We start from the raw sequence: 23723 nt of genomic DNA, 5'->3' as shown, positions 1-23723 counted from the left end.
TGTGCTGGATGGTTTTGATAGCAAACTTAGCTTTACTGGTATTGTAATTGTTGCCTGCTCGATGAGTTCTAGACAGCAAATGCATGGTATAGACAACAAATAGATATTTGGAGAAGAGGAGCAACAAAATTGCATTTTTTTTATGATTAAGAACAAATCAAGAAAACTCACATTAAGCAGACAGCCCAGCAGGTGAGCTTGGCAAGTGTCTCACAGCACATGGAGACCACATGAAGAAGGCGACAGAGCAATCGGTGAGACGCTTGTAAATGGGAAAATAAAGCTGAGGGGACTCATGGATAATATTCAGAATTACAAAAGATAAATGCAGTGGCGGTAAGAAATGTATTTTCTGATGTAAGAACATGTAGGAAGATGGGGAAGGTGGTGGAAGGGGATCTGGAATACACTGGAGGAGAAGGGAGACAGTTGGGTGGAGATCGAGATCTTCTCATGCCAGATACAATATTGTGTGTTGGGGGTGATGGTGAGGGCAGGGGGAGAAGCTTCGGGAACCAGGATGGGGGAAAGTGAGATGCTGGACAGCACATTTTTGTGTGAAACAACCAGAATATGAGCTCCAAGGAGTAATAGTTCATCATATCAACAACGAATGCTAAATTCCCAGGACTCAATGATCCTGAGGGTCTCTTACAACTGAAGAGAAGCTGCCAAATTAATTCATACTGTGATTAAGTTACAAAAGACGTACCCACCATTAACCAACATGATAAATGCTTTCTGACCACCTGCAAAACAAGGGGTATTTTTCAAGTTTTAGATCCTTCTGCATGACAGGAGAGAGACAGAAGATTAAGTGATATGTTGTTCAGAAGCAGAGTGCTTAGTTGATATTTAACTAATAATTAATAGATGTAAGTAAGAAACTAAACAGTTATAACTAACATCATGAATTATTTCTTAGTATAGATGTATTGTGTGTCAAAATTTTCAAAAATTGTAATGCATATGTAATAATTATGTGAATATAAGCAACACAAGAGCACCCAGTCTTTGCAGTACTTGGGGAGGATGATCCCAGTGTTCCCCAGCGCTGACAAAATAAAGTCGCTTAACAGTTTAATCGACCCCGCTGTTACGCTTATTTCTTCGTTTCACACGCAAAGTGATCCCAGGATTTTACACACCCCGCACAAAATGGTGGCGCGGCTCCTTTAAGACGCCCCCCCCACACCCCCAGCAGCACGGAGAGGGCGTGGCTTGGAGAGACGGAAGGCGCTCAGCGGCCCGAAGCGCGTCCCGGGTTGAGTGACAGCGCTGCGGCCCAATCAGGCGCGGAGGTTGAGGAAGCGGGGCGGGCCTCCCGGCGGGAGCGCTGCGGCTCCAAGGGAAGCGGGGGGGCGACCGGCGGCGACGTGATTAAGAAGTTTGACCAGAAGGACGAGGAATCCGGTCCGGGGCTGGCGGCGGCGGGGAGGGAGCGGGGGGCGGGCTCAGGGCGGCCGTGGTGGCAGCGCCCTGAGGGGAGCGAGCGTTCGGCCGCCCGGCGCGGCCCGTACCGGCCGCTGAGGGGAGTGGCGGGAAAAGCCGCTGAGAGAGGAGCTCCCGCCTCTGCCCGTGTCCGGGCTCCCCAGAGCCTCCTCTGGCCCTTCAGGATGGTCCGCGGGCTGCGGGGCCCGGGGGTGGGAAGCAGTTCCTCGCCTCCTGGGGGCCGCGGCGGGCGGGCTCTTCCCGCCCTTTCCGTGAGGACATAAAGCTACTGGAGAGTGTCCAGCAGAGGCTGCGGAGCTGGTGGAGGGTTTGGAAAGGAAGAGATACGAGGAACGGCTGAAGTCACTGGGTTTGTTCAGCCTGGAGAAGAGAAGACTGAGGGGAGACCTCACGGCGGCTGCAGCTTCCTCACAAGGGGAGGAGGAGGGACAGACACTGAACTCTTTTGTGACCAACGACGGAACCCGAGGGAATGACAGGAAGATGTGCCAGGGGAGGGGCAGCTTGGACATAGGAAAAGGTTCTTCACCCAGAGGTGCTGGGCAGTGGAGCAACTCCCCAGGGAGCTGGGGCTCTGGAGCTGGAGAAGAGGAGACTGAGGGGTGACCTCAATTCATGGTGATCAGTATGGAAAGAGGCAGTGTCAGGAGGATGGAGCCAGGCTCTGCTGGTGACAACCAGTGACAGGACAAGGGGCAATGAGTCCAAACTGGAACACAGGAGGTTCCACTTAAATATGAGAAGAAACTTCTTCATGGTGAGGGTGGCAGAGCCTGGCCCAGGCTGCCCAGGGAGGTTGTGGAGTCTCCTTCTCTGCAGACATTCCAACCCGCCTGGACACCTTCCCGTGTAACCTCAGCTGGGTGTTCCTGCTCCGGGGGGATTGCACTGGGTGAGCTTTCCAGGTCCCTTCCAACCCCTGACACTCTGTGATTCTGTGAGGTGAAGGGCAGACAGTGCCAGCCCTTGGGGTACCCTGTGTTTTGAAGGCACCACGGGAAACAGATTCTTCGTGGGGCTCTGGTGAGAACCATCCCCCGAGGAACATATTTTGGTGCTGGGGCAGGGAGGAGTGTGGACAGGCAGCCCGGCCCCTGGATCCTCTGCCCTGCTCGAGGAGGGGAGGTTGTTCCCTGTACGATGGGCTCAGCACTCCTGGGCTCACAGGAGATGTCACCACCTCCAGAAGCCATCTGCTGTTCCCAAGGCCACCAGTGCAGCAAGTCAACATTTATTTGATGCAACCAGTCTGCTACAGCCAGTAATCCTGTGTAAAATCGATGAAAATTACCACTGTGCTTTATTACAATGTGCCATATAACAACCAGGCATTGACAAATTCCTCTGTTTGCCCTGTGAAATCACATTTGTGGCACTTAGATTGTGACGTTGTTGCATTGCAGAGTAAAATAAGAGAACTGGAAAAGGAGGTTGAGATTTTACAGGATGCAAAGGCGATCGCGCAAGAAGTAACTACTGTTCAAGCAGACGGTGCTATGAGCTGCAGGATAATGCAGACCGGCTGCTGGCATCTATTGCTAAGGAACAAAAGGAAAAATGTGCCAAAAGTGAGTTTTTGTGTTCTCAGGTTTGTACTCTTACCACAAACCACTCTTGGAATCCCGAGGAATGGGATGGAAATATTTGGAGTGGATCCTCAGACTCCAATATTGAGTCTGAACTTGATCCTGACTTAAATGGCAGGGAGGTGGCGGGAGCACAACCCCCCATACAAATGATGCTGCAGCAGGAACAAGCAGATGAGGGGGCGGATCGCACATACTCACTCTCCGAAGGAGTTAATGGCATTTTCAGAGATCTCTCAGCAGACAAGTGGGGAAGGAATTCCGGCACAGATTTTGCCAGCTTAGGATAGTGGAGCTGTGTCTATCCATTTATTGGCAGATGAACAAGATTTCTTAAGCCCTATAGCCTATGGTGATCAGATACAACAACGATATGCTCAGCTGCAAACTGTCAGAGGTCCGGACAGGCAAGATATTATTGCACCTACGCTATATCAATGTTTGTGTGCAGCAGTTTTAACAGCATACGCTGTGTTGTCCCGTGGAAATTGGTGCACAATGGAGGAAAGTATTGATTTAGATTGGGGTGGTGTATGTATTGATTATGGATCCGATTCGGACAGGGTAGCAGTGCCAAGTGCTACAGGTAATGCCAGCACTCTGGCAAATGCCTTGAGGGGAACTGGGGCTGTAATTTCAGGACCCTCTGTTTGGGTGGTGGAGAATGGAAATCCGGCAACACTGAGCAGAGTTACAGCACAGGCGAGTGTTGGAGCAATAAAGGACTCAGCAAAACAAGTCGATTCAATGTGAATCACGCCAAAGCCATTTATTACAGAAACAAGCCTCCTTATATATGCAACTATATTCTAATCATGCGTCCACGCTCCAAGCATGGATTCGCTAAATGAGTATCGTGGGCTGTCCGTGCGCTGGAGTCTCACTGATGATGCGCCCGATGATTCACGCCACGCCAGGACCCCGCTGATTGAGGACGCCCCTCTTTCTCACAGCAGGTTCTGTTCTCAGCTTCCCAAAGCGGCCTTGAGATTCCTTTGAGCCAGACTAATTCAGCAACAGATCTTTATCCATCAAAACCCCACCACAGGCGATGAGAACACTAGTGTGGGATGACTTAGTACAAGCTGGTATCCCACCATCAGAAATAAGCGGGATCATACCATCACAAAGTTTTTGCCGCTTGTAAAAGTTTATGCTTATGCAAAAAAGCCAACCAGCCCCAGCCCCCCTGCCCACACTGCACCCCCCCTCCACCCCCCCTGCCACCCCAGTGCGAGACCAGTTTGCCTTTACCTGGCAACAAAGCCATAGACTTGCCGAGTATTGTCTCAGAGATACAAACACGGTCCCTCCGTTTACCACCAGATGATAGTAGCTGATACAGCACTATGGTCGGGTACTGTTACTGATTGCCATGATATTGATGATCTGTTGATTGTGGCAGCGTCACAACAAGAAACTGAAGCAGCCGCTGCATTTTTGAAGGTGCTTTTGCAGGACAAGGGCTGGGCAATTACTCTGAAGAAAATGCAGGGCCCTTGTGCTACCGTACTATTTTTAGAAATAGTTTGGCATAGGCAGTTTAGAGAAACACCAGCTAAAGTACAGCACACAGTGCAGCAGCTTTCTTACCAGCTCCAATAAAACAATTACCTGCCTTTTTAGGATTTTTAGGGCATTGGAGAATTTTCATCCCTACATCTCCTGCGGAGGAGGAGTCCCCTTGTGAAGGGTTAATAGCAGAGCACAATAAAGTTGATTCATTTGAGTCCCAAACCAGTAAGAAAGCAGATAATGTGACCTCTGGTGAGCTGCATGCTCAGGCTCTAAATGTGCATATAGCTTGTGGACGTGGATCAGCTTATGCTGCACACGCATGGGACACTGGTCACAATCAAACCCCTTCGCTGTTGTATACTTGTAGAACATGCTCACATCATTGTGCTGCTTGTACACAGCTGCATTTAAGAGCATGGGGAAAGGTAAAACGGGGTCAGTGGGCCTTGAATACCTGTCAGGTTGATTATATTGGCCACGTACCCCCATCTAGGGCCTGGCAATATGTATACACTTCTGTGGATACAGTGTCAGCACCAACTACAGGGGAAATGAAATTATTCCCACCAATGCATTGTGAAGTGGGACTGCAGCCTATTGATCTAGATGTAAAAATTCATACGACTCCAGAGAATGCTGTGTGGTTTTGTACCCTGACCTCCTCTTATGTTACATCCTTTGCTAACATCAGATTCTCGAGCTCTGTATGTCAGGTATCTTCAGTGAACACCTGTGTTTTATCTAGAGGAGACAGCTCTGGAACAATGTTATTGGTGTCACAGACTCACCATCCAACTGAAGTCCAATCTGAAAAAGTGCAGGCCACGACGTTCCAGTCTGTGTGGGCAATGAGCCCACAGCAGGTTGTTAAACCCAGAGTGACACCAGCTGACGGAGCTGGAGCAGCAGCGTGTGTATTACTGGAAGGTGACATCATCTCACATCTTTGGAACTAATGCGGCAAGTGAAACCATCTACTGATAATGCCTGGCTGAATAGCTCGTGTAACTCCTTGGCAAGATGAATGGGACACCTGATTATTGCAGAAATATGTTTTTTCCTTTTTCTGTATGTGTTTATTGTGTGCCCCTGTAAATTGCTCTGTGCTACACCTCACAAGCACAAATGAACAACGCTGGCTTCGTTGGCCCCAGCAGAAGCAAGAACCTGAGCGAGGGGGTGGAATATATGGGGAGATAGCGAAAGATTTGGCAAGGTGATTAGTTAAATGTAAATACACTCCAGTGACTTGCACCTGCCTGTAGAAAGGGATCACACAGACACTTTTAAATTAGCCAGTGTCACACGCTGCCTGTAAAACATCTCCATCTACAGACACGCTCACCCATCCTGTGCGGCACTCAGAACCTCCTCATCCACCACAGCTCAGGCGGGAACAAAACGAATCCTCCTGCTCTCCCCACACTGAGAGCAGCCAGTTTTCCCTGCAAGCACAACAGCAGCTCGTGCGCTGCATCTCCCAAACACGCTCGGTACCGCAGAAGCTTCGGCAGCGCTAACCAGGACAGTCTGTACTGTGCAAGTGATGAGCTCGGTCTCAGCACAAGGGCCGGGACGGCTGCAGCGCGCAGGGAGAGCGTTGTAGCTGTTTCTCCTGGAAGGCAGGGCTGCAGGAAAGGAAATAAATTAGTTTTTCAGGAACAAGAAGAACACATTCCAATCACCAGGGAAAATCTGGAACAAAACACTAAAAGCCCAGGTTTTGCAGGGAGCTGGAAAAAACACCTAAAACCTGTCCCCGGACTCTTCCCTTTTCCGTCTCGCAGACAATTTCCTCACTCATCGACAAGGGCACGTGAACACTCCAGGGGTCTGTCTGTCTACTGCGGGTAAACACAAACACCACCTTTTCAGCTGGTCCATATATCCCCAGATAGAAGCAAATGAACTCAAACGCTGTCGCCTGCCAAGAGCTTTGTCACCTCAAACATTATCTGCAGGGCCCGCTGGACAACTGCAGAGCGGGCGACTCACCCATCCTGGGCCACAACCTCGGCTGCCTGGAACCTTCACGGCTCTCTCAGAAATCTGGGCAGGAGTCAAAACCATTCTGGCTCGAGAGCAAGACCAGCTCGAGCTCAAGTTTCCTTTTGCATTCTCACACCTGGAAGCTCAATCATAAAGGCTCCACGGGTCCACACCAACGGAGCTCTCCCAACAGGCACTTCCAATCATTCATGCCCAAGCCAACACGTCACTGGAACCTGGCTACGCATTTTCAAACAATGTCCTTCTGGAGTCCAACCGATGCTGGGGTCGATTTTCTCCTTCAAAAACCCACAAAAATCCAAGCAATACAAGACGTGCTCCTCTCTGCTCCAACAGCTCTCAACCTCCTGCACTTCAGCTTTCATGGCATTGCAGAAATAACAGAACAAACCCCAACACAAAAGATTCAAGCAGAGCACCCTCCTTAAAAAGCAAATCCCAACATGAGTGCTCATTGCAAGCAAAGGAAGCTGGGAAACCACCCTTCAAACGCTCTGGCTGTGCAGCCTGGACGAGACGGTGTCTGCGGTTCAGCAACATCCACGCTCGTCACGACCGGCTGATGCCGTCACCCCCAAATCTCAGCAGCAGCTTTTGTTAACACCGGTTAACAGCTTTGGGTACCCAGAGCTGCCTTCAGCTCATGTGAAAGCGTCTCCTCGTAACGCCCAGTGTGAACCCAAGAACGACGCCTCCCTAACGCACACACTGAGGAACCTCAAACAGTGCCCCCTTCTCCATGGGCTGCGTCACAGCCTGTGACAGAAAGGGGATTCCACAGCCTGGAAAAGCTCCACAAGGAACTGGAGATTCCTGGGTCTCAGAGTAATTCTAGAGCTCAAGTGGTGACAGACATCAGCTCCAGCTCAGATAATACATGCCAACACCCATCACTGACCCAAGAAGGCAGCTCCTCCCGTCCTGCCCAATGGCTTCAAACCCAACACACTTTGTCCCTCCAACAGGACGCAGCTTATTTCTCTGTCTTCCTTGAGATGAACTAGAGATAACTGAAAAAGTCTCTGTCCCGGCTCTGAAAAAAACCCCAGCCCGAAGATCCCAACTCTCCTTAAAGACACAGCATGACACTAATGGAATAGTTTCATTGACCAGTCTGGGTGTCAGTCAAGCTCTGCCCCATCCATCCCCTCTTCCCAGCTCCTCACACCCGCGGGCAGAGCTCAGACCTTGGCTCTCAGACACCAACAACTAAAAACTTTAACTCTGTCCCTGGTGTTCCTCTTGTTCTCAAACTGAATCCGAACAATGACTGTGCCAGCTATGAAAAAGAAAGGCTTCTAACTACATGGAGAAAATTGACTCACTTTCCAGGCGTCTCACCTACACAAACCAGATTCTAAAGGCTGATGCGCTTCCCCGGGCACAAACCAGCCACGTAGCCAAAGCATGAAAACTCTGCCCCATTGCTGCCATGGTTGTTACCTGAAAACGATTCACCTGTGCTGCTGGTGCTCAAGGGGGACAGAACACAGAACAGCATCCACCACCTCTGACTATTTCTTGGAGCTTAATCCGGCAACAACCACAATTCTCAGCTGCCCAGTGCTTTACATGGAAATGCAAATGCAACAGGCAGTGCTAGAATCTGGATCACAGACATTTTGGGGTTCTTTGAGCTTGCTTTCACAAGCAGAGCAGAATTGGCTCCAACTAAAGTGGTATCTCCCCTCTTTGGCTAAATATCTAGTTTGAGTTAGCCAGGGGCACAGGAATTCCTTTGACTCGCTTTCTGCAGAGCAGAGAGACTCAAATGAAATGACGTATGAAAACAGCCTTGAAAAGCTTCCAAGACCAGTGTGTGCCTGGAGCCCCCCGTGCTCTGCCTTGGCCTACACCACGTCGGTCCCTGGATGAGGAGGAAAAGCCTTCTGACCTTTTGCATACAGCCCAAACAAAATAACAACTACCTGAGACACTTGGACCAAGACTCAACATCAAAAATGAATGCTTCTTGCAGGGTAAAAGTGCACAGCAATTAAAGACTTGCTAAACAGACCCGTCATTCTCAGAAATAAACAACCCCCAAGGCTCAGCCAGCCAGGGTTACTGCTCTAAATCCAAGCGCAGCTGCACCGACCTGAGTCGGCACGGACACAGTCACCTCCCTTGTCCCACACGAAGCTGCACAGGCCACGTGCTGCTCCAACAGGAACGTGCTGGGGACACCCGGGTTTCCCATGGCAGCCTCTGCGCTGCCACCTGCACAAGCACCAACAGGCCGTCAGCTGTGGGCTCAGCTCCGGGGGTTCCCAGGACCGGGGCTCACTCGGGACTCTCGGCAGCACCAACTGGCTGAAAACTCTCTGGAAATGGAAATTTCACTCAGCGGAAGGCCGTGCTCACTGCTAGAAAACTCTCGGTAGCAATAAGCTACGCTGCTTGCTGAAGTCTTCCCACAACAGTAAAGCTCCAAGTCGAACCACAGCCCTGGGCCAGGTCGCATTCTCCCAAACAGCCTCAGCACCAAGAGCCCGGCTGTGCCCAGAGCCTCGTCTGACACAAGGATCGCACAGACACTTTTACAGGCAGCGCGTGACACTGGCTAATTTAAAACATCTCCATCTACAGACACACTCACCTGTCCTGCGCAGCACTCAGAACCTCCTCATCCACCACAGCTCAGGCGGGAACAAAACAAATCCTCCTGCTTTCCCCACACCGAGAGCAGCCAGTTTTCCCTGCAAGCACAACAGCAGCTCGTGCGCTGCATCTCCCAAACACGCTCGTTACTGCAGAAGCTTCGGCAGCGCTAACCAGGACAGTCTGTACTGTGCAAGTGATGAGCTCGGTCTCAGCACAAGGGCCGGGACGGCTGCAGCACACAGGGAGAGCGTTGTAGCTGTTTCTCCTGGAAGGCAGGGCTGCAGGAAAGGAAATAAATTAGTTTTTCAGGAACAAGAAGAACACATTCCAATCACCAGGGAAAACCTGGAACAAAACGCTGTAAGGGGATATAGCGAAAGATTTGGCGAGGTAATTAGTTAAATGTAAATACGCTCAAGTGACTTGCACATGTCTGTAGAAAAAGCACATACATCACACTAACTGTTCTACTGACCCTGTGTGCTTGATGAGCAGAACCTCTGTGTCAGATAACACAGGACTGTGAGAAACTCTGGGCACCTTATCACTGTGTCTGAGATTCCTGCTTTGTTGTGAGACAGAGCGGGAGGCTGCGCCTGCCTGAAGCCGTGAAATACAGGCGAGCTCAGCAGGCCCAGTGACCTTCCAGCAGGGCTGGACTGACCAGCGCCTGCGTCCCCGCTGCTGTCACCTCTGCCTGGGAGCTCAGGTGCGGCTTCGGAGATCCCCCAGAAGAGAGGGAACTACAATAAAACTTGCTCTTTGCAATTACATTCATGGCCTCTGGCTCTTCTTGTGATGTGCCTGCGTATCCGTACAAAATGTCCTTTTGGGGTCCAACTGATCCAAGTCTTCTCTCCTTCAGAAACCCACAAAACTCCAAGCAATACAAGATGTGCTGATCTCTGCTCCAACAGCTCTCAACCTCCTGCACTTCAGCTTTCATGGCATTGCAGAAATAACAGAACAAACCCCAACACAAAAGATTCAAGCAGAGCGCGCTTCTTAAAAAGCAAATCCCAACATGAGTGCTCATTGCAATCAAAGGAAGCTGGGACACCGCCCTTCAAACGCTCTGGCTGTGCAGCCTGGACGAGACGGTGTCTGCGGTTCAGCAACATCCACGCTCGTCACGACCGGCTGGTGCCGTCACCCCCAAATCTCGGCAGCAGCGTTTGTTAACACCGGTTAACAGCTTTGGGTACCCAGAGCTGCCTTCAGCTCACGTGAAAGCATCTCCTCGTAACGCCCAGTGTGAGCCCAAGAACGACGCCTCCCTAACGCACACACTGAGGAACCTCAAACAGTGCCCCCTTCTCCATGGGCTGCGTCACAGCCTGTGACAGAAAGGGGATTCCACAGCCTGGAAAAGCTCCACAAGGAACTGGAGATTCCTGGGTCTCAGAGTAATTCTAGAGCTCAAGTGGTGACAGACATCAGCTCCAGCTCAGATAATACATGCCAACACCCATCACTGACCCAAGAAGGCAGCTCCTCCCGTCCTGCCCAACGGCTTCAAACCCAACACACTTTGTCCCTCCAACAGGACGCAGCTTATTGATTTCTAACACCATTCATCTCTGTCTTCCTCGAGATGAACTAGACATGCATTTTACAAGCAACTAAGTCCCCGCCTGGAAGCAGTGGAGCCTTTGCCTTCTCTTTTCCACCCCACTTTGCAGGAGAAGGAAAAACAAACGGCAGCAGAGACGCTGAGAAATTCAACCACCAAATGGAGAGGGAAGCTTTGAGAGCGGGAAAAATCACCCATACAATGGAGAGAGCTATGTTGAATGAATAACACTGAAAATGAATCCTTCTTGTCAGGGTAAAAGTGCACAGCAATTAAAGACCTGCTGAACAGACCCCTGTCATTCTCAGAAATAAAAACCCCCAAGGCTCAGCCAGCCAGGGTTACTGCTCTGAATCCAAGCGCAGCTGCACTGACCTGAGTCGACACGGACACAGTCGCCTCCCTTGTCCCACATGAAGCTGCACAGGCCACGTGCTGCTCCAACAGGAACGTGCTGGGGACACCCGGGTTTCCCATGGCGGCCTCTGCGCTGCCCCCTGCACAAGCACCAACAGGCCGGCAGCTGTGGGCTCAGCTCCGGCGGGTCCCGGGACCGGGGTCTCCAAGGGCCTGTTCGCACACGGACCTTTGTGCGCGCGCCCCGGCCGCGGGCGCTTCTCCCGCCCCCACCCCGGACCCGCCGCTCGCCAACCCGGACCCGCCGCTCGCCCCCCCCGGACCCGCCGCTCGGCCCCCCCGGACCCGCCGCTCGGCCCCCCCGGACCCGCCGCTCGGCCCCCCCGGACCCGCCGCTCGGCCCCCCCGGACCCGCCGCTCGCCAACCCGGACCCGCCGCTCGCCCACCCCGGACCCGCCGCTCGCCAACCCGGACCCGCCGCTCGGCCCCCCCGGACCCGCTCAGGAGCCTCCGCTCGGCCCAGCGCTGCAGCCGGAAATTGCGTCACCGGGAAGGGCGAGGCGAGCCGCGCTGCCGGCAGGACCCCGCCAGAGCTGTCCGAATATTCGCCTGACTCGCCAAGTTTTTATACGAAATCTGATTGAGCTGAACCATTATTAAAATAAAAAAGTCTCTGGGTAGCCGTGCCGTCATGGTGGCTCAGTGCAGTGGAAAATCCACTGAACTGAAGATCAGCCTCGGCTCTCAAATAAACTCCTCCCTCCCCGCTCCGCAGCCGCTGAACCCGCAGCACAAAGTGCGATCGGCACGTCCCGCGGTCACACGGTGTCCGCGCTCGCTGTCACCTCACTCGCTGGCTGCAGCAGCACTAAGGGCCTGTGGATTCCACACCTGGAGTGTTCTGTCCTGTCACAGAGGAAAAGTCTTGGCTGCTGAGAACAGGTTCCATTTTAAAGTCGCTGAAGAGAAGTTTCCGCTTCCTGGAATCTCAAAACAGCAGCAGCTCTAACGAACGTGACAGACCATGGGCCACGTGCATTTCTCAGTATCTGTCCTGATCGGTTTTATCTGGTCATTATTAATGCCAGAAAGAGGTGGAAAGATAAAGACGACGGGTTGTGCTACACAGAATTACATCATTTTTGCCAAATAAAGAACTGAAATAAATAACTTAGGCTTTTTCTATGGATAAACAATGTAATAAGTAATGGTCAAAATTGTTATTGTTGAACAAATCGAGTAGAACTCAGTTATATTATGCATATTGTTGTAAGCAGTAACTGTGCTTGTACAAGTTTGATTATGTTTTGTAGAACTTTGTAGTGACAGTTAAACCAAGGCCTGAATGCCTGGATAAGGCAGCAAGGTCAAATAGGACAAGCAGCCCCCCCCCAGTGACTCAGCTTCTCAAGGCCAGAAAACCAGCTGTGTCCGGTTTCTCAAAAGGCAACATCTTCCACAGCAACTTCTTCCACCAATCCGAGAGCTGCTGGATGCCCGCGAACAGCATCAACCAATGCATGAACGCATGTATAACTTATATAAGCACCTGTGAAGAGTGGAGTGTGTGCCCGTTGGCGGAACCGAGTTTCCCCCGGTCACCCAGCGCTGTTTTGCCTAATTACTGCTTGCTTTAAATTCGCTTGCTTAATAAAATTAATTGATTGGCTCAAAAACTCGTCTTCATTTATAACAAACATCTCTAACTCTTAGAATTGTTTATTACACCAAACATGTAGTTTAGAACTGAAAGAGGGAAGAAAACCATCTACGGTCAGTCTGGTTTCATTCGAGGACATCAGGACAAGTTGAGTTCACATTCACATTCACCAGGAATCACAGCAGGTCCCACCCGTCCCTGCAGACCCCAACACCGCTCCTGTGCAGGGTCCCGAGGAGCAGTAAGCACAGAACAAGAAACCTCCCTTCCAAAGAAGGCCCACAGTCGCTCTTCCAACAAGCTGCATAAGCAGCAGCTGAGAACAACTTCTGCTGTCGCTGCACCCAGCTCTGCCGTCTGCAGAAGGAGACCAGCTCCTAAATGATCCCCAGCCCTACAGACACAGATCTTCCCCAGGGCAGTGATGAGGAAACACCAGAGTGCACGGACACCTGGTCATTCAGTTGAAGCTGCTGGGGAGAAGGACAGAGGACTAGAGAGAGACATATCAGACAAGAGAGAAGACAGAGGAGCTGAGAGAGAAAGAAACACACAGGAAAAAGTATGGAGAGATGGAGAGATCAAGGCAGAAAGGGACAAGGAGCTGTGAAGAAACAGGGAGGAAGAAACAGCAGGGCTGATGAGCAGGACAGAGGGATGGGGAGGGGGGAGGAGGAGAAGCAGGAAGGGGGTAGAGAAAGACAGGGAGGGGGATGTACAGGTGGAGAGACAAAAAGAAAGTCTGAGAAATAAAGCAAAGTTCGGATCAAAATGAAGAGACTGGAAAAGGGAAACATGCAGCAATGAGCTGGAGGAAGAGGAAAAGAGGGCTGAGGAGCAGGAAAGAGGAAGAGAAGAAAAATAAAAGGCAGAGCCAGCTAGACAGGGGTGATATAGTGAGAAAGGATGGGACTGGGAACAGGCAAGGAAGACAGAAAGAAAACCAGGACAGAAAGACATCAAGAAGGCAAAGGGGCAGTAATCTGGACAGAGATGGAGAAAGAAGAACAGGGAAATGGAAGACAGGCAGAAAGACAGAGAGGGAGCAGGAGAGACAAACAACAATAAGGGTTGGGGGCAGGACAGAGATTGGGGAAAAAATCCTGGGGTGGGCAGCAAGACGGAGAGGAAGTAAAAAAGAAGAGGGGCTAGAATAGGTGCAGGGAGCAGGACAGAGGGATACAGTGAGAAATGATGGGGCACGGAGCAGGACAGAGCAACAGACCAGAATGACAACAAAGAGAAACCAGGGATGGTGAGAACACAGAGGGGTGGAGACGGAGAGGGAGATACGAGAAACCCTGCACAGAGATGGAGAAGGGTGGAGGAATAGGGGAGGAAGCAGCAGAGGGACAGAGGGAGAAGAGATGAAGAGGAAGAAGGGCACAGCAGGAAAGAGGAGGGAGCAGGGAGGGACTGGGACACAAAACAGGGTGAAATGTCCCCAAGGGCCCAGGACTCACCGCACTTCCTGCTCTCTGCACTACCAGGCAAGTTGTGGAGTTCAGGCACTTCTGTCTGTCTGTCTTCTCCTCCCCTCCTATTCTGTAGCCCCAGGCGCTTGCCCATCCTCCACCTAAGAGAACACATCGGTGTCTGACAGCTCTTACACCACGAGGCTTCCCAGATACACACCACACACACACACTCTACGGCCGTACAGTAATTTTCCTCACTGACACAGACCCTGCGGTGCACGTTTGTGATCTGCTCTGCTGAGGCTGCTCACAGGGACTCTTCCTCACCCAGAGGGGCAGCTGTCTCTGTGCAGCTGGAGCAGCAGCTGTGGGGATCCCCTGCACTTCACCCTCCAGCTGCTTCCCCTTCTCCTGCTCTCTCCAGCTCCAGCCCCAGCAGCTCCTCTCCAGCAAGTGCCCCCTGCCCCCTCCCCCGCCCAGGAGAACAAGGCCAGAGCTGCCCACGCACACCTGAGCCAGAGGCAGCACAACATCCCCAGGGCCCCAGAGGGAGGAAAAAGGGCCCCAGGGCTGGGCCGGGGCTGCTCAGCCTTGGGGCAGCTCCACGGCCCCCACGGCAAAACTCACCCTGGCCGCCCGCAGAGCAACCGCCTGCTCAGCCTGGGCTGCGCCACTATTGGTCGGGACGGCTGTCAGTCTCCTCCCCTGAGCTGATCCTGCAGCTGATTGGCTGCCTGGGCTGTGACTCTGCCCTGGTTTGGGGCCCACCCTGCCCTGAGGCGATGCTCTCTCTGATTGGCTGCCTGAGGGGTCACTCCCTCCACAGTGTCTGCCTTCCCTGAGGTACTGTTTCCTCTGATTGGCTGTCTGGGATTTCCCACTTGCTCTCCCCACCAAATGATTGGTCAGACCGTTTGTCAATCATCCATGTGCCGCACTCCCACCAGGTGTGATTGTTGCGCCAGCACAGCCTGCCCCTGATCACTGCCCAGTTTGTCCCACTGTCGCCAACTGTCCTGCAGGTCTCAAAGCTTGATTGGCTGCTTACATTTCAATCACATGACTTGCCCCGCCTCCTCAAATGTGATTGGCTGCATTTCATCCACTGACTGGCCACAGACTTCCAGGTGGTTGTTGCCAGGCAGTGAACTCCACCTGAAAATGAGGCTGTGGGCCCTGAGCAAAGGCCATGGGTGATGAAAGACAGGTGGGGACCCTAAACATGAGGATTTGGCCCCAAGAAGGAGGCTCTGGGCACTCAGAAGGACGGGCAGATGCTACAGATGGCGCTTTGGGCCCTGAACACGAGGGGACCCTCTTGGTTCCCGCCCAAGCTGTGTTTGGTGCCCGTGACCCCACGTTCCAGCTGTCTGCTGTGCTTTCTGATCGCATGGGCCTCTTGTCCTGCCAAACTTCTGCTGCAAATCCTGCTGTAGGAAACAATCGCCTTGCCAAGAGAAGAGCCCGGGCAGGATCTCTCAGCAAAGCGTATTTTATAAACCATTTTGCAAGACCAGGTGTTCTACCCAAAGACAGGCACATGGAATGGGACAAAAAGCCCCCGGTTACATATCCACCGATCCAGCTGCACATCCCCTCCCCTGCTCCCCATTGGCTGGTACTGCAGGGTTTACAGACTACCCACTGCTTGCCTCAGTCTACCTGTCTCATTCATCTAATTCTAACAACCCTCTAACCTTACTGATTTATTTAAAATATGGATTCCTGGCTCTTTGGTTACCCTTCCCCCTAGATTAACTTTTAAAATACAGTAATCAGTTTGGATTCTGGGATTATTTCAAATGGACTTTGTTTTACGTTACGGATTCGTAGGCTGATGTCTCTGAGTCCTTCCCCTGCTGGGGTCAGGTGCCAGATCAGTTCCAAAAACAACATTCCCCCTTCCAATGGCTCCTTACAACTCCACATTGAAACAGAAGAGACATCAAGATGGGCACACACAACACACAGCTCCCAAAACCCACCACAGAGACTTCTCAGAATGGGGATTTCTCCAATTGCCTCAAAACCCACAGAGAAGCAAACATCCCATAAATGAGACACATGAGGCCACCAAGAGTTTGTTTTTAACCGTGTCTTTGGCTTTTCTGCCCGCTGGTGCCCAGTGAGTGTTTCTGAGCAGCGATCCCAGCCGTGGCACGCAGGTTGCAGCTCTTCCTCCAGGGGCCTGTGGGCAGGCGGGCCAGCGGCAGAGCTGCCCGTGGCTCTGGAAGGGCTCTCTGAGCTCTTCGGGCCACAGGCAGCACTGGCTGCTGGTGCACTTGGGGCAGCTTGGTCCCTGATGGGGCAGCTTTGCTGCTTCCTGGACTCTTCCTCCTCCTCTTCCTCCTCTCCGGCATCACAGGCGTCAGATGCTGTGTCCTCCCTCATCCAGGCTGCAATCTGCCCCCGTCACCACCGACCGCTTTCCTCATCTGCATCTCCAGGGCACTGAAGCCTTCCTGCTCCTCCTCCTCCTCTGTGCTGAGGGGTCACAGTCCGTGATCTCCACAAATTGCCTGTGGAGATCATAGCGGCGCGGCGGTGATCTGCTCCGCTCCCTCTGCCTCAGCTGGGTCTGCCCCCGAGCAGCTGTGGGTGCAGAACGACACCGGGAGCTGCTGTTGGAGGGCCCTGGAGCTGCATCATGCCTTAGGGCTCGGTCACACCGTGGAGGACTTGTTCTCCAGCTCCTCGTCCTCCTTGCTGAGCGATGCTGGTCTGTGATCTCCAGAAACCGGCTGCGGAGATCATAGTCCCACCGCGGGGATCTGCTCCGATCTCTCCGCCTTGGCCGGGTTTGCCCCTGAGCAGCTCTGGTGGCAGGAAGAGACTGGGAGCTGCTGGTGGAGGGCACTGGAGGTGCTGGTGCAGGCTGGGCGCTGCCATCGGAGGGTCTTGGAGCTGCCTCGTCCCTGTGAGTGGGATCACAGCTCAGGGGACTGGTTCTCCCCCTCCTCCTGTCTGAGTGTTCGTAGTCCCCGGTCTCCACAACCCAGCTGCGGAGATCCTTGCCCCAGTGCGGGGATCTGCTCCTGGGCCTCTCCCTGGCACCGTTCTCCTGGCAGTGGGCAGAAGGGCTGAATCCCTGCTCCTCTTTGCTGCTGTCCTCTCGTGCAGAGTGGAGCACACGGTCACGGGGTTGACAGCGCAGCGGGCACGCAGCTTTCCTTCTGAACACCAGCCTGAGAAAGCCGTGGAAGAAGTGACGCAAGCAGGAGCCCACGGAGGAGCTGCTGTTGATCCTGCCTGGCCAGATGGGCCACGACCAGCCTGCAGCTGCCTCCTGCGCTCCTGCCCGGCTTTGCTGGCTGGTGATGGTTGGTGCGGATGAGCTGCTGTCCTCTGGAGAGTCCTCCATGCCCCCCACCATGTCCTGCAAAGAGAGCTGTGAGAAGCTCCTGCCCTTTCCTCCTGACAGGACCCACCAGTGGGGAACCCCCAGAAGCTGTGAGGGGACAGATAAGGGCTTCTCAAAGGCTCCTGGAGGCTGCAGAGGGGCCAGGGAGGACAAATGGGATGGATCCAGGTGGATGCTGGGCGTGGGAGCCGTGCTGCAACTGTGCAGAAAGCTGCCGTGTGGGAGGGAAAAGAGAGTGCTGCCAAGATTCCCAAAAGAAACCCGCTGTCCATCTGGTGCCCTGACCACCTCCTCACAGCCGCCTTAGTCCTATGGGGCAGATGCTGCGGTCCCACAGAACGCACCTGCTTACTGCCGGCCGCCCACTGACTGAGGTGGGAACGGGCTTCTGGTGGTGCTGGTGAGGAAGAAGCCCTTTGTCCAACTTCCAAATCAGAGCACCTGGGGAAAAAAAGAGGGATCTCTGTTGAGGGCTGTTCTTGCAGCCTCCTCTGGGTTCCGGCATTTTCTTGGAACAGTTTATATGACAGGGAGAAGATGCAACTAAGACCACAAATGGGAAATGTGTTTGGGCTGAACAATGCAGGTAGTAATTGTCTGCTATGACAGAAACGCTCAGGAGGATGAGAAGAAAAATAGCAAGCCAGGAAAAGGAAATGTGTTCTGAACACAGTTTAAACTTGTGATTACCTGATGTAAAACAGTAAATAGGCTTGCTGCCTGAGGACTGTGTCACTGTTGCAAAGATTCACAGTCTCATCATTCATGTGGTACCACAGTCCATCACTGGCCTGCAAAGAAAAGCGTCGATATCTGGAGATGAATGGCACGGCTTCTCCACAAAACACAGGCCAAAAACTGCCAAACCAGAAGTGTTCAAAACATATGCATTCCAGCCCCTGAGGAAACCTTCTCCCCTCAAATCCTTGGCTGTCAGTAACACGGCCAGGAAAGTCAGTTTTTCCCAGGATACATTTTTCCTTTGTTCAGAAGGAAGTCGCTTTTCACCTTTATGTAGCAGAAGTAGTGTCCTGCACGGCAGCTGTCACCTTCATGCACCAGGACGGCGTATAATGAGTAGAGGAGCGGTTCTCCGGCTGCCTGAGACATGTACGGGCGAAGATCCAGGTACTGTGGGTACTCCACAACCTACGGAGAGACCAGGAGGGCTCAGCAATGACCCTGGAACACTTCAGGACACAGCAATATGTCATGAGTTGGGTGGCAGGAAACTCATCTGGACCAAAGCAGCTCTGTGGGAGCAGAGGACACATTTGTCTTCCCACAGGAACTGTCCCCAGAAGGGAACATGAAAATCTCAACATGAGCAGCTTGCGACAGAGCGTCCAGCTTTGGGAAACCCGCTCCAGGAAGAGCATGTTGCACTCCAGTTGTGCACACACCTTGCTGATCTTGTCGCCGGTGAAAGCTTCAAACCTCTTCAGACACACCGTGAGAACCTTGGGCGCGCCATGGACTGTGAACCTCTTGGAGGCGGCAGTCATCTTGTCACACCTTGAAAGCCAGGACAGAGCCAAGGGCTGAAACACACCATTTTTTCCCCCAAAGGCCAGACAGCCTTTCCTGTCTCACACATCCCTGTGCTCTTTTAAGGCTATTCAGTACCATAATGCCATGTTTAAAAACCTGCGTCTCATTACTGTGCCTTAATCCAATGTGAAAAGCTGACTTCTGCTCAATGACACCTTCACACAGGATCCAGTGTGAATACATCATCAATAATAGCCTTACTTGCTACATTTAAAGCAGTTTTCACCATCCAGGTGCTCAGGTTTCACAAAGTCTTCCAGGGCTGCGGTGACAGATGCGGCTGCCTGGAGGAGTGAGAAGGGAGAGCCCTGAGCTCTGGGAAATTCCCACACCCAAACAGTTACGAGGAGTTTACGCAAAAAAAAAACAGCTCGATGACCCTGAGGAGACCCACTGTGAACCCGCAAGCAGCGCCCAGGAGGCAGAAAGAGGGTGTGATGCTGAACATCTGCCTCATTTCTCAGGGATTCCCAGGGTTCTCCACCTCTTTGTGGCACCGCACAGTTCAGCTACGATGGTATGGGTGTCACCAGTGATGGAAACAACACCCCCACGAGCCTGGGAGCCAGACGGGTGTTGAGGGGGGGCAAGGGAAGAAGGAGGAGGGTACGTCACAGTGCAGAGAGGGGCACGTGTGCCTGTCCAGCTGAAACCAGCATCGACAGGGAGACCACTGCCATGGCCTCTGCAGAACACAGTCCATTCCACCTCCTGCCCACCACCAACCTCTCTTGTCAGACACAGTCTTAAGCTAACTGTGTGGAATCTGGAAAGCTACAGGGGCCTTGGGACATCTTGAAGCACAATTACAAACTCTCTTACTTTGATATCCAGAGGAACATCCAGGAAGGCCTCGTAGGAATCGGACACCGCTTGGCAGCTCCAGCATGTGACTGGAAGGCAGAAGGAAATGCTCAGCAACAGGGGAAGTCAACTGACTGTGCCGGGTTACCCTCTTCACACCCACTGCACCAATCACACCATCGGCTGTTGTCGCAGGCAGACAGGAGGGCACAGACAATTCCAAGGAGAGCAATAGCTGTGGAAAAGTACCTCTGGATCTCAGAAAGCCCCCAAAGATCTGATGGACGATGGTAGTGGCTTGAGAGGAGATGTCCAAGCTGCAAACCAACGGGAAGGTGGAGTTATCTCCTCCCAGAGTCTGGCTTTGTCTGAAAGCCCTGGGCATAGTTCTCCTTGAGGGGAGGACATCAAGGACTCCAAAGGGCCTGGGAACGCTGGAAACACAATTTGCTTGCTTACTCTCTGTTTCCTCTCAGACAAGCTCTCTGCATGGCATCCACGATGCAGCGTAAGAACTCGTGGGCATCCTCCTGCCTGCCATGCTCGAAATTTTCTCCTATTTCTAAGAAAGAAGAAGTTACTAGTTCTCTCCTACAAGAACGGCATCAATCATGTCACAGCACCTGCACGGACTCACGTGTGAGAACATCAACGACAGCCCAAGGCTCGATGGCACTGGCTGAGGAATGCAGGACCTGTTGAACGTGCTCTTCCATCCTGCACATCACGCAGAAGATTTTCCGGCGACCTGGAGAGGGAGGGAGGAATGGGAGAGGGAAGCTCCTGAGGTTTGCAAAATATCCACAGCGATGGGAAACCTAATGGAGGTCTTGCAGTTTAAGAATTCTCCATTCCTCCCAAGGTGCCCAAGTCCCAACAAGCCCGGGACATTTTAATGCACAGAAAACTTTCTTCAGAGGGATGCTGAACTGACGGAAGCTTTCTGTGCAATAAGCAAAGGAGTTTAACTTGCAGGAACAGGGACCAAGAGCCTGGGATAGAAAGAGGTGCCTTTCTGAAGATGAACACATCCAGATACAACAAGCTGCTTCTAGGCTTGAGTGTTCCGAGAACACCAACTCAGGGAGCTGACAAAGAAGGGCCACTTTTCTCCTAGATCGGCTTCCAGATTCTGGGAGCCCTTGGGCCCTGCTCAACAGATGTGCAAGGAATGTTGCCAAAAGTACTCACAGGCCCGGCTGTGCTCCCCAGAGAGCAGGTAGTTGGCCAGAGGCGGGGTGTAGGTCAGGCACTGCAGGACGGAGTTGAGGAAGCACGTGTTGTCCAGGTTGTGCAGTCCTGCTCCAGCTCTCTGGCTGTGCTGCCAGGCCATGCAAATCTTCTCTGGGGGAAAGAGGATCCTCTGCGGCGGAGCCATTCCCTCAGCAACGACTGCCAAGAAACCACATTGGAAGAGAGATGAGTCCATGTTCTTGCACAGAAGCAGATTTAAAAGTTGAGTTCTGTACAGGAGCACCCAGGAAAACAAGCTCTAAGCTCCCACACAGAAAAAACTGGGGGAAGCCTAACACTGCTCTTGAAAGTTCCTGGTCAAGGAGCAGTTTTGGAAAACAGCGTGTTCCCCTGCTCACTTTGCCAAAAGTGCAACAACTCTACACTCTGACTTCTGTGCCCTGAGCAACCTTCCTTTCCCTCTGGAGTCTTGACCTGGATCATCCCCCGGCACAGTCTCCCCGTGCGTGTCAGGGCTGGAGGGTGCCCGGCAGACGGGCTGTGATGCTGGAGCCAGGCAGGACGGGGAAAGCGCCCAGTGCAGCGGGTGAGGAACTCGCTTCAGATGGGCAGGAAAGGTCCCCGTCCCACAGCACGGCTGCCTCCTGCCTGCCCAGCTGCCTCTCGCTGCCCGTGCCCTGCAGCAGGAGCTGGGTCCCCTCTGCCAGCACAGGCTGTGCTGGGGCCGGCTCCCAGCTCGAAGCAGACCTGGACTTCAGGCAGCATCATGGCCAACACCTGTGGAACCCCCCTGCCAGCGTGCAGGGAAACGTGGTCCTGGTGTTGAGCAGGGAGCGCTCGCTGGCCCCCGCCCTGCCCAGACAATCAGGGCCCCTCACTCACCCATCTCCAGGTCCTGGGCCATGCACAGCTCCTGGGGCTCTGCTGGAGAGCTGCTCTCCTGGGGAGCCCTGTCCTCCTCCAGGGCCACCACGGGGCAGGTGAGGTGTTTGTCTGCCATCTCGTGGGTTTGGGGAAAGAGGTATAGGTGAGGAATTGGAAGACTTGGTGAAACACCACGAGTGTGCCAAGGGCAGCCGGGAAAGACGTGGGCTGCACTTGGGGAGTCCTCAGCACAAGTCTGCCGGGGGCAGAGGGGAGTCTGCCAGGGGCAGCTAAAGTGAGGGTATGGTTGGACTCGATGATCTTAAAGGTTCGCTTCCAACCAAAAAGATTCTCTAATTCTCAAACTCAATGAAAGACGTGGGCTACGCTCAGGGGCTCTCGCCAGCTCCGTGCTCGCACCCTGTCTCGTCACCGTCCTGCCGGACAGTGTGGGCTGGGGCTGCAGCTGCGCTGAGCACAGGCAGGGCAGTGGGTGTCACAATGTGAGGTCACAAAGGGCCCCACTGTGACCCTGCGCCTGGGGAGCGAGGGGCAGCATGTCCCGTTGGGAGGAACAGGCCAGTTCAGCCCTGGGCACCTGGGTGCTCTCAGGTGTCTCCAGGTCCCCCTTTGCCCTCATGTCCCCTTGGGACTGCCCTGTTGCCCTGTGGTATGTTCCAGAGCCCCGTGTTCACCTGACTGGCTGATCTGAACAGCAGTGAAGCTGCTCCTTTAGTGGGTTTGTAGAGATTTCTAGGGAATTCCAAGGGAGGGCAGCAGAGGGGATGGGCTTTGTGTGCTGTCTCACCGCTTACAGAAGCTCTCAGTGGCTTGAGGATAAACTGACCATATAACCAAGTGACAAACTGTTGGAGCGGGCAGAGCACAAAAGGAGGAATCCAGGTGGTGGGGGGTGAAAAAGGTGGAAAGGCTGAGGTACTAAATGCCTTCTTCACCTCAGTCTTTAACAGTCAGAACAGTTGTGCTCCAGGTACCCGGCCCCTGTAAGCAGAAGACAGACATGAGGAGCAGAGTGAAGCCCCAATGATCCAAGGGGAAATGGTTGGCAACCTGCTACACCACTTGGAAACCCACAAGTCTGTGGGTCCAGATGGGATACACCCGAGGGTTCTGAGGGAACTGGCGGAGGGGATCACTGAGCCACTTTCCATTATTTACCTGCAGGAGGGCAAGAGACACAGAATATCTCTGCTTTCCCTTATTAAATTCATCAGTGGCCACACAGTGACTTTGTTTCTCGTTTAACTGTTCCTGCAGTAGTAACAGCTCATTATGGGGCCCTTGAATTGCCTTACATGACTGGGCTGAGTTTTGATCTGGACTGTTGCTGTGCTTGGCGGCTGCTGTCCTTGCAGACCAGATGAACTCACTTCTGCCACCCTGCCTGGCAGTTCATTCCATCCGCGTCACAGCTCTGTCTGCAGCACTGACAGCTCCAGCTCCCCCAGTCAGGTCCCTGGCTGAGGACATTGCCTCACATCTGGGCTGAGCCACCCCAGCTGTGGCACCAGCCCAGCTCTGACCTGCCACAACCTGGTACCAAGTGTCCAAGAGCCCATGTGTGCAAAGGCTTTGCTGCAGAGCACAGACATGACATGGCCAAAGATTGATGAATGTCTCTCTAGACCTAGGAGTATAAAACCAGGATAAAATGCATGAACTCATTCAACTGAAGATATTCCTCCTTCAGCTTGGAGGAATTAGATCCTTTGCTGTAATCTTCCTGGTGTCCTGTCTAATGATGGGACA

General features: G+C 53.0%; 1 protein-coding gene and 1 long non-coding RNA gene across 4 annotated transcripts; both read right to left on the bottom strand.

Moving 5' to 3' along the window:
• Positions 1 to 3787: 3787 nt before the first annotated feature.
• On the bottom strand, positions 3788 to 11642 carry LOC309452421. Of its 3 annotated transcripts, XR_014186546.1 has the most exons (5): positions 11570 to 11642; positions 11119 to 11360; positions 10938 to 11023; positions 9166 to 9448; positions 3788 to 6184 (listed from the first exon to the last, which is right to left on the bottom strand). It is a non-coding gene; the product is annotated as an uncharacterized lncRNA (long non-coding RNA). The 3 variants fall into 3 exon arrangements; XR_014186547.1 differs by lacking the exon at positions 10938 to 11023 and having other exon boundaries at positions 4245 to 6184; positions 11570 to 11641; XR_014186548.1 differs by lacking the exons at positions 10938 to 11023; positions 11570 to 11642 and adding an exon at positions 11396 to 11421 and having other exon boundaries at positions 4245 to 6184.
• Positions 11643 to 16842: 5200 nt separating this feature from the next.
• Positions 16843 to 21273, bottom strand: LOC309452419 (ubiquitin carboxyl-terminal hydrolase 42-like; the record flags this gene model as incomplete). Its single annotated transcript, XM_082077046.1, has 11 exons — positions 16843 to 16920; positions 17885 to 17981; positions 18231 to 18331; positions 18549 to 18689; positions 18944 to 19055; positions 19293 to 19375; positions 19914 to 19984; positions 20145 to 20212; positions 20355 to 20457; positions 20533 to 20643; positions 21087 to 21273. The coding sequence occupies 11 exons, from the start codon at positions 21271 to 21273 to the stop codon at positions 16843 to 16845; spliced, it is 1152 nt and encodes a 383-aa protein (XP_081933172.1).
• Positions 21274 to 23723: the final 2450 nt, after the last annotated feature.

This window comes from Streptopelia decaocto, assembly GCF_964273445.1.
Source record: "Streptopelia decaocto genome assembly, contig: HAP1_SCAFFOLD_830, whole genome shotgun sequence".
NCBI classification, from domain to species: Eukaryota; Metazoa; Chordata; class Aves; order Columbiformes; family Columbidae; genus Streptopelia; species Streptopelia decaocto.
Note: the sequence above shows the minus strand (reverse complement) of the source record. Positions and strands in the feature narration are given on the sequence as shown.